The sequence below is a fragment of the Vigna radiata genome, chromosome 9 (genome assembly GCF_000741045.1).
Source record: "Vigna radiata var. radiata cultivar VC1973A chromosome 9, Vradiata_ver6, whole genome shotgun sequence".
Lineage (NCBI taxonomy): Eukaryota > Viridiplantae > Streptophyta > Magnoliopsida > Fabales > Fabaceae > Vigna > Vigna radiata.
In genome coordinates this window covers 80,287-91,817 of record NC_028359.1, presented here as the reverse complement: position 1 = coordinate 91,817, position 11,531 = coordinate 80,287, and the positions used below count along the sequence as shown (strand labels likewise).

The window sequence follows — 11,531 nt, the reverse complement described above, 5'->3', positions numbered from 1 at the left end:
AAGTAAGAAATTATTCAAAAAAAAAAATACTTTTTATTTTTGTGTTTTTCTGTTACTCTCTTATTCATATAATAATTTTTAGTGAATATTTTGTTGAAAATCAATATATCCTTAACCAGATGTGTCACACACTCTAAACCAACAAATGTTAAACATTATAAAGAAAAAGATTTATAAACTTTTTGTTTTAATTTTTTTTAGTAAAAAATGGAGTTATTTTCTTATATTTGAATTAGAATATTATATCTTTTCGCTGTAACTTTTTACCATCTTTTTTCTGAAAGACTGATAAATATTAGACTTTGAAATTACAAGGAAGGTACGATGAGACATAATAGACTACTAAACTTAAGATTTAATTTATAAACACATTATTAAAAATATTAAAGTGAAAATTTTCTAACTATGTTACAGTCGTTGAAGAATATTATTAAAATTAATCACCATAGTAAGTATAATTCATTTTAGAAATTAAAGTTACATCACAATTTTATTTTTAGAAAACATTATAGAAAGATAAAAAAAATATTTAAATGATTTTAAATCTTTATATGAAACTATTAATTATAATACTAACATATACCTTGTAGAGATCATTTAGAAGATGTTTTTAAAAAGGATAAATTTATTAATAATAAAAATAATATTATCAAAATAGATTACTCGATCCCATCTATTACGGATTAATTATTTAGTGAATCAATCAAACTCGATAAACATAATAGAACAAATATAGTATTATTTTTAACAGAGACAGTGAGTGTTCAACTATATCCGGACACCATATCAAATACAAAAGACATACTAAAGGACAACATATATTAGATGATAGGGATTCTTCAACAATCTATACAGACAAATAATTCTTTTCTTTCCTATATTTTCATCTTCTTCAAGATATTGTTGGGTTTAATAAAGAAAATTGTTTATTAGAAAGATACAGTATTAATAAAATTTAAATTCAATCATATAACAAATTTACACCATATTCAATTTAAAATCTTTTTATAACATTTTAATAATAATAAATAGTATAAATATGAAGAGAAGAAAAGCTTTATCTGGAAAGATAATTTCTTTTACTATTTTTTAAGAGAAACAATTTAAATTTATAATTTATTAAGGTTATTTAATATTTAGCACATTGTGTATTCTCTAATAATAACGTTTATAATTTGTTTTTCGAAAACAATCGAGGCACATATTATACTGATCGAAATTACTACTCTGCCCCGAAAATAGTAAATCGATCGATATGTATAGTACGGCCGAAGCCCAACTATCTCGCAATTAAGAAACACTATTCACACTCCTTCTTTTCCTATTGCACCTCCTCTTTCTGTTTTTCATTTTTATTTTCAACAAAAATACCTTTCTTGAAACATTTTTTTTAATATTGAAAAAGGCTTGTAGAAAATCTTCAAATATTTCCGAATGGCTACCATAGTTGGAAATATAAACTAAGAGTAATAATATCATGACACACTTTTATATTCATTTGACACAAAATATAAAAGTAAAATGGTTCAAAAAATATAAAATTTTGTAGTTTTTCAAGAAAGAAGAGAGTAAAAAGTAAGTAAGAGTAATATTAAATAAATGTAAAAATTTTAGGTATGTCAAAAAATCATTTCTCATAAACTAAATCACCCATAAAAAAACAGTTATATTATATATTAAAAATTTCATATTAACCAACAATAAGTCATATTTACAATAAGAGAAATGATATTTTACACATTTTTTATATTTATTTGATACTATTTTTTTTTTTAATTATAAAAGTTTACCTTTTCATAACTACTATGTCAAATGAATGTAAATGTATGTCATTCTACAACATCTAAGTTTTTCAAAACATATTTTAGAATGCCTATATATAAAGAAAAATTATTCTTTGACACACTTAAATTTTTTATGTTCATTTGATATTATCCCTACTTATTTTTTATTATCTTTTTTCTTGAAAAATACAAAAGCTTACATCTTTATAATCATTTTATTCTTATACTCTGTATCAAATAAATGTAAAAACGTATTATGGTATCATTACACCTGTATAGAACATATACATGAAAATATCTACATTGAGTATATGAGTAGTAAAAGTAATATATATATATATATATATATAAGTAATAACAAAAAAGTGATTAGGGTTTTGAAAACCACGAAAAGTGATGTATGCTCACATCTTACTCATGCCAACTATGGGTTCATCTCATGTCATGGTCAACAATATAATAGTTTATGATAAGTCACAACCTCCATTGTTGGTCCAAGATGTGTATATATGAATGTACGAAAGCCACATTTTACACTTCAGACATTTCTTTGTTCCTTTGCATCAAAGCATATTAAATAAAACTAAATTACTTTCCATTAAAATTATTTTTAAAAATTCAGTGCTTACTATATTAAGTAATTTCACTTTTTCTTTATCAACATTCTTTTGTCTCTCTTTTCACATTTAGAGTTCCAATGTACGTGGTCATATTATTTTCACATCAAAAATTTTTTATACTATTTTGTCTTTTAATATCTTTTTTTCTTTAGAAAATAAAAAATAAATACTCCTAAAATTGGATTGTGCAAGTGGGGGTAAAAAAACATTTAAAGATAATTTTCAAAGACCATGAATTTTCACCATACAAATTAAACATTTTGAAGAGTATTGGATTGGTCTCAAAGTTGGACCATTATATTTGGGCCTTTTTTGTCATATAACAGGAGAAAAATACTTTTAATTTAACCTTAAACGTATAGTTATTTAATATAGTTCTCAATTAATATCTTAATACACATCAAAATTCCTTATTTACATTACTAAGATTCTAATATTTTTTTTCTCTCATGAGTATTTTTCTAAGTTGATTGTATCACAGATTAATTTTCTTGTAGTTAGTACCATGAGATTTTAGTTGTAAAATAAAAATATTACGATAAAAAAAATATATGTAACTTTATTATTTACTACTCACTCATCAATAATTTAAGAAGAATAATTTTACATTTAGTACAGACTCATTCATCAATAAATTGTGATCAAACCTAAATAAAAGATTAAGATATTCATCAAATTCGGTGATTTGAAATATCTATCAAGAATATCTTTATAAATGAGTCATACATTAATTTTGTACAACTTAAATATAAATTCAAAATTTTAATACAATGAGTTTTTAAGTCTTTTGTATTTTATATTATGTTCTAATAGCCTATTTCTATTTTGTATAAAACTCTAATCCACACTTAGTTCTAATAGATAAACAATTTTTCTAATTGGAGTTTTTTTATATATACACACATTCTATTTTTATCTATGCCCTACTTGAAATACTAATTGAAATAATAATATTTTCATTTTCATAATAAATCTTCAAATCATTTTACATTTTAGAATAAAAGTTATCATGTTATTAGTGTTTAATGAGTATTTAGAAAAAAAAAAAAAAAACAGTTTGTATTAGCATTTGTTTGATTCAACCATGATAACTTCTGTTATGAGTGAATTTTAAGCTAAATTCAATTTTACAAATCTAGTTTATAAAATTTAAGTTTATAAAGTGAAGTTCTTACCAATTTATATATTATAAATTGATTTTTATTGATGTGAGACTTCTAACCACTTGATAACTCATATATTATGTAATAGTTTAATTATCATGTACATTATTATTTGCTTTCAAAATTTTTATATTTATATTTATATTTATTATTTAAATATTTTATTTTATTTTTAAAAGAGATTGTAAAATAGTTGTTAAACTAATAATTTCCTTTTATTTACTGTAATTTAATTTAGAAAAATTATAATTTTGACAACTGAAACCAAAATTCTTTAAAAGAATACAAATCAAAGGATTTACATGGAGAAAGATACCATAATATCGTTAAAACCTTTCCGATCAAAATCCTCCTTAGAAAAAAAAGATCGGATAAAGAAATAGTACAATATAGGTTACAAGTAGTCAACCTTTTATAATTTACTAGCTAAAGTAGAAATTTAAATGGGACAAATGTTCCAACTTGTAAGCATCGTAGTTGACATCTTCTAATGCTTAGAAGGCTCCTTCCAAATTCATAGAGAACTTATTGTAACTCTTCCTAGCGTTGTTAGCTAGGTGTCTAACTGATATCCTTCTTTGAAGGTTCTTGGTTGTAGTTTGGAGTTGTATTTCCTTGCCACCCTTTGCTTGGTTCTTGGTTGTAACTAATATGATTCTCTAGACAAACTTTTGTACTTTTTGTGTGGTAATGGTTGCTAAAGGCTTAACTTCAGTCCATTTAGTAAACTAGTCAACGTCAACTAGTAAGAACTTGACTTTGGCCTTTGCTGGGAGCAAAAGCGCCAGGAGTGTCCATCCTCCACTTCGTAAAAGGTCATGGAGAGAAGACATGATGTAACTCTTGTTGTTTGTTGTGTATAACGTTGGCAAACTTCTGACAAAGTACATATTTCTTAACATATTTGTTATAATTCACCTCCATAGTCGGTCAGAAGTAATTGACTTAAAGGGCTTGTGTTCCCATTGTTCTCGCACCAAAATGATATCCATAATCTTCATGCAACTTGTGGAGTGTAGTCAACTTGGTCCATGGTAACACATTTCAACAAAGGCCGACTGTAACATCTTTTAAACAACTCACTGCCTACTAGTGTATAACAACAAGCCTTTCAAATCCAACATTTATCTTCGCTCTCTCGGGTGATCCCCATCTTGAGGTATCAAACAAACGATGCTATTGAGGTTTATTCACCCTTATTTACCTGCATATACATTTATCTTGTCCGTAGATGGTGACAATAACGTTTGTCGCAACAATGACTTATTCGATGATAATTTGGCCATACACAATGCATAGTTCATTGACAATTATAAATAATTGAGGTCTTATCAAACTTAAATATCTCATTAAAATATGATTCACTAGTTGGTGTGTATAAAATGTTAAGCTTTTGCAAACACACAAGCAAAAGTAAAAGTCAATTAAAAATTGATATTAAATATTTTATTTTATGTAGATAATTTTTAAGAATTAAATAAATCAAACTCACAAATCAACTTATAAAGTAAAAATAAACATCTATTTATAAACTATAAATTTATTTATTTCTAATTAATAAAAAATTTCTAAAACATGTCAAGTTCAACATGAGAGTAGATATTAATAATAATTCGATAGTTAATGCTAATTAATGGTATAATAAGTTTAACTAATAATAAATTTTATTAAAAATATAATATTTGAATAACTCTTATACAATATTAAAAAAACATTCCTTTATATAATAACATTTATTCTGAAATATAAATTTATTAAAAGAAACTTATTTACGGTGGGCGTAGATCTCCATCAAGTTATATCTTAATATTGAATCTCTCCAATTTATGTTGGTATCTTCCTACGTAGACAACTCATGTAGCTTACATAATCTATCTTATATATCATTCTCATATAAAATGATTGCAAAATTAGACGGTGGTCAAGGAAAAAAAATAGAAAATGGTTGAATTCGAAAGCTGTGCCAAATCTAGTTAAAATTAATAATGATCTGTGCACAGCATCCTACAAATGCTATTTTCGAAATATTTTTTTATTTGTGAAAAGATAGATTGAGAGTGATATATATCTTTAACAGTGACATGATCAAGAAATTTACTGAATAAAAGAATGTGTTGAAAAGATTAAACTAGACAGTTTATTACTAGATTTCTCAAACAGTACAATTAGCTCAGCCTACTGATTCAATATCATTAATCTCAGTGTTTCCACCAGCTCATCCACTCCCATCTGGTATCCCTCACCCATCTGCAACACATAATAATTAATGCATTTTCATTCAGTATTTATTTATTAGGATAGAAATATTTAGACAACATTTTTTTACAACATTATACATGTCATTGTGTGATTGGTCTATAGTAATGTCATTGTGTCATTTGGATCAATCACACAATGATACGTACGATGATGTTAAAATTTTGTCAAAAAATGTTGTCAATGTATCATTACCTATTTATTATCATCTTCGACATACTTTTAATTCAATATGTATGTACCTGAGCAATGATGGTGATGTCGATGGTGGATTTTCCAAATCGCAAGACGCTGCTGTTGAGTACAGAGAGATTGATATTCTCGAGGTGTGATAGTATTTTCAGCACGATTCCTTTCTGTTTCTCACAGTGAACTATTATCAGCACTTCCTTCTGCAACACTCTCACTTTCACTTCTGGAAGAATTGCATTTGCTCCATTGGAGTTCACTTCGTAGCAACTGCTGCTGCTCGCACAAACCTTGTTCGATTGAACTTCTTGTTCCAGCTCTCTCACTCGTTGCTCAAGCTGTCTCACGTAGTTGCTAGCTTTGTCTAGGATCGAAGTCTTGTCCTTCTTTTCATTCATCTGTATGCAAACAACAGTTTTTCATATGTCAATGAGTTACGACAGTCAAGGTTTTGTTACATCGTCATAGGATTATGTCGATGAAAATATGTTTCATGTCGCAGTTTTCTGAAGTAAATATGTTAAAGAAGAAACAGATTTATGAAGTAAACCCTAAATATATATATCCATATCTATAAACACACACACACTGTAAAATAAATGCACACAAGTACTACCATTGTGACAAAATAATAAAAGAAAAACTTAGCATGCAAATTATGAGATCAAACTTCTTTATTAGGAAGAGTTTTATTTAAGAAAATTATATAATTGCCGACCTATGGTAGTTATATATATATATATATATATATATATTATTAGCATCATAATATGTTATTGATAAGTTATTAACACTGATATTAAAGTTTAATAGTATATTTATCAATAATCTAATAAGTTGATAAATATAAATTATAATATACTTTAAACAATAATAAGAAATACAATAGATATAATATAAATATGTTATAAAAAATAATTGAAATATTTATGTATAAAAAACAATACAATTTGATGTTGAATATTTACATCGCATATTTTTAATTATCCTTTTTCTATTATATACATAATTATTAATTTATGTATTAATACGCTAATACATGATTTTTGCCATTAGTAGTGATAAAAATATGATATGGGTATAATTTTTATTGAGTAGACTAAGCAAAGATGTTGAATATTTATGTAATGTTTAATTATCCATTTTATATAATTTCTCAATTTTTAGTGATAAATATTTGCACTTTTTTTTTTTGTTCTAGTGTGGCTTGTATGGTATTGAAAAAAAAATTAAATGAGGGTAAAATAGTTTAAAAATTAGTAAGAGATAATGCATTACATTTTATACATCTTCCTTTATTACTCATATTTCTCTATTTTTTTTTTTATTTCTCCCTTATGCTCCCATTTTGCATTAAGGCTTTCCAATCTCAACTCTAACTTTTCAGCATTTATTTTAGGCTTAATTTTTTTTTTGTCAATGTTATTATTATTTTTTCTTTCATTATTAATAAAATGTAATTTATAATTAACATACACTAACAATTTATATAATTATAACAACGTCACTTTGTATACGGAAGTGGTATGTGATTCCGTTTTTATATATTAAAGGTCACACTATCATAGGAAAAATTATTTAATTTTTATTTTACTATTTTTTTTGGATAAGCTTGTTTCAAACCAGTGGTCTCCAATTAAGTGCTTTTAAAAACCTAAAAAAAAATTATAAATCAAGGACCATAAGACATTGACTTCATTAGCTACTTTGCTTATATTATACTATTACGTATCTTTCACAATAAATAATTCATTTCCTGAGTAAATAGCTTCACTTTCAAGTTTCTTATAATTAATAATTAAAGGACCTATTAATAAATGTTCAACTATATTAAAATATAATATTGATTACGAATTCAAGAAGCAACTTTCATCCTGTGTCGTGTTTCGTTTTTTTCTACAAATATTATTGGATAGCAATATTTCACACAGAAAAACGACAAAAACATTTGGATAAATAATAATATTTTAATTATAATTATATTATTTTTTAATTTAAAATTGTAATTATATTATTAAATTATTAAAAAGTGTGTCAAATGTTTTTTTTTAAGACGTTTCCAATATTATTTTTAAGAATCTATGCTGCTCAGACACTACTCTATTAGATTCATTAATTGATTAATACATGGATATAATTTCAAGAAAAAGAAAAGAAAAGTTGCTTTTTTTATAGCCGATGTAACCTGTACCACATTGTTAATTTTTTTATTTTTAAATAATATCAAAATACCGATTTTAAATATTTTACCAGGTTGGATTACTGTGATAATAAATTAAATTTGTGTCACAAATCTTTTTACTGTAATGCATAATATCCACAATTAGAAAAATATATATATTTAGAACAACTTGACAACACACACCTAGAACTTTCTGAGTTTTACTTTTGAAGAAAGAAAAGACAAAATAATTTTCACGCACAACCATGCAAACAAATACATCATATGATTATTTACACAAAATCTTTTACAACATTTTAATATAATATATGTATAATTTTTCTTCACTATTTATTATTATATTATCGTATTCTAAATTTAATAAAAAAAAACACATTGCGTTAAAATATTATAAAAAAATTGTGTTAAAATATTACTTTTCCTTTTATCTTATACAGTAAAATATCATTCATCTTTACGTTAGAGTTTGACTAACAAGCCAAAGCCAATCTGAAGTGACATTTCCAACCAATTATATGTATTTTCAAATTAACAAAAATAGTTCAAACACAACAATGTTAATCTGTTGTAAAGGTAAAAAATACAATAAACTTAAAAAAGCGAACTAACTTTTAAGAATAGAACAAAATAAATTTGCAATAGTTTAAGGAAATAAAATGGTTAGGAGAAGTAATAAAATCTGAATATATATTTAGAATAATTGCTTGTTAAAATGATATACATATATTTTATATTTTGAATTCATTTTACCTCTACTTATATATTATATATTATTTTTAATATATATATATTTTTAGAATAAATTTAAGTCGATTTCTGGTAAGAAATTACAGTGAGTAGATAGTAAAATTGAGAAAAAAATAACCTTTTGGAAACCAGGTATTGTTGCTGAGAGTGCAAGGAACCTCTCCCTGAGTTTCTGTTGTCGCTGTTTTCTGTCGGTATTTTTCATTTCAGGAAAGGAATCTCCGTCATCCTCTTCGCTCGCGAATTCTTCGTCATCGAAACACAAATCCTTAACGTCATCGTCTACTTCCTATACACAACAAACATCATCGTATGACAGATTTAGACATAAACATATGTAATTCATATTTGATATACATAGGATTAGTTTTACCAGGTAAGAATCAGAAGGCCAATTTTCGCCTGACTCCTCCATTGATTTCAAGAGAGAGAAAGTGGTTGGATCTAACTGTAAGATGAGTGAGTGAGTGAAGAGAGTGAGGAGGTGCAGCCTGTGTGAATTGGAATCATGAAAAAACATAAATAGAAAAAAAAAAAGAAAAAACAAAAGAAGAATAGTGTGCTGGAAGATGAGATTGGAAGGTGGCATGATAATGGGTTATATATAACTCTACAATACTCGCCAAACATGCTAGCTGCATCTTCACGGTTCAATATTCTCTATTACACGTGTCCATCATCCAGCATGGGGTCAGCAGATAGCGTGGTTCGCGTGTTCTATGTTAGGACATCGTTGATGTTTTATTATTATATAATATATAAAACCCATCGAGGGTTAATTTTGTCAGTTTCTCATCATCCGACATATAAGTGGTTTCCTATTTTGTACTTCTTAATTTCCTTTATATATATATATATATATATATATATATATATATATATATATATTATTTATTTTCTATATCTTGTCGAGGTGACTGTATACGAAAAAAATAGGATAGTTTAAAAATTCGATAAATAGAAATTTACTTGATGATTATAAATAAAGAAAAAATCGTAGACAAGATTGATATCTTATTGAATTGTACTTTATGTTTATGGATTATTTGTAGAAAAAAAAAACAGGAGAATAAATAGTGGGTTTTGTAAAGGGAAAATGAATGTATTTTAATTTTAATATAATAATAAAAAGAAAATTGGTGTAAAATATTTTATTTGGTTAATTTTGTTTAGACTCGAACATTAGTTGAAATTGAATATATGTTTTGAAACTTTCTTTATGTGTAAAATATGTTTTAACTTTCTTTTTATTTTTAAACTTTAAAATTCTTGACCATTTGATTGATTTGAAAGACAATCTTATCATGATTATAATGTAAATCAGTTCACCCTTATTTACAACTTCTAATTATATTAAATATTTATTAATTAATATCATACTTATTAAATGATATATGTTATTTTTATGACTTAACATATAAAAATTTAATTTTTGGCATAATTTTTTTTTTATGATTTAATCATTCAAAAATTTAACTTTTATATAATTTAATTGTATAAATTAAAATTATATACAATTAATTAAAATATATAAATATAATTGTATTAAACCGACTATTTAATTGAACGAATGATAAAAGAAAAAGGGAAAAAATTAAAAATGAAATTGATTAAATTCAGAAAATAAGTGAAAATTTTATCAAGAAGGTAATAGAGATGATAAAATAAACTTTGTTATAATTATATACGAAATAATTTCCAAAAACAAATTTTCAAGAGTAAAAAATAGGTGTCGAAAAGGTTTTAGTGATAGTGTAGTGGATTTTTATATAAACAAATATATTTATTATTAACATTTCAGTTTTTAATAGTATTAACATTATTAGCATAAATTACACGTCAATAAATTAGAATAGTAATAAAAATATATATATATAAACTTTTACGGTTATCTAAACATAACCATAATAATATAACGTATATTAGAAAGAAGGGTTAAATATTAGAGCTGTCAAAATCGGTAACCCGGCTCGACCCGGTCCGGTCTACCACGAGTTGGTCACTTAGTGAGTCAACCCAACCCGGCTCATTTATTAGCGAACCAGAAAAACTTGAACCCGGCCCAACCCACCATGGGTTGGTGGGTAAACGGGTTGGCTCACTAGTCCATTTAATTACATTTTTTTTAAAATAAAGAAAAATACAAATTTTTTGTAATTTACATTTAAACAATTTTCACTTCCAAAAAATTATGTTAAAGACAATTCAAAATAATAATAAAAAAGTACAATATAATCCAAATGTCATTCAAAAACAACACACAAAAAACATACAAATAAGTTTCTTATATCCATCATTTTTTGTTCTTGTTGTAACCCTTGACCCTTGTTCTTGTTGTCTCCAAATTCACTAATAAAGATTTTCCTAATGTCAGAACAATTCCAACAATCAATAAAAAAATATTAGTAAAAAAAAAAGAGAATCAATACTCAACAACATCAACAAAAAAATATTAGTTTAATCTGTAACATAATTTCTCAAATTCAAAGATATCAAAAAGAGCTCGTTCAAATAATATATACTCAAATTGTTTAAATAAAATGAATAAAATCTTATACAAGCATGTCAGAACATGAAAAAATCATTTCAT

At 25.2% G+C, this 11,531-nt stretch overlaps 1 protein-coding gene across 1 annotated transcript; it reads right to left on the bottom strand.

Annotated features, from left to right (window-relative positions):
• Window positions 1–5,679: 5,679 nt before the first annotated feature.
• Window positions 5,680–9,524, bottom strand: LOC106773517 (transcription factor bHLH18). Its single transcript, XM_014660202.2, has 4 exons — window positions 9,315–9,524; window positions 9,060–9,230; window positions 6,066–6,410; window positions 5,680–5,814 (listed from the first exon to the last, which is right to left on the bottom strand). Exons 1-4 carry the CDS (start codon window positions 9,459–9,461, stop codon window positions 5,743–5,745), a joined length of 735 nt encoding a protein of 244 aa, XP_014515688.1. The 5' UTR covers window positions 9,462–9,524; the 3' UTR covers window positions 5,680–5,742.
• Window positions 9,525–11,531: the final 2,007 nt, after the last annotated feature.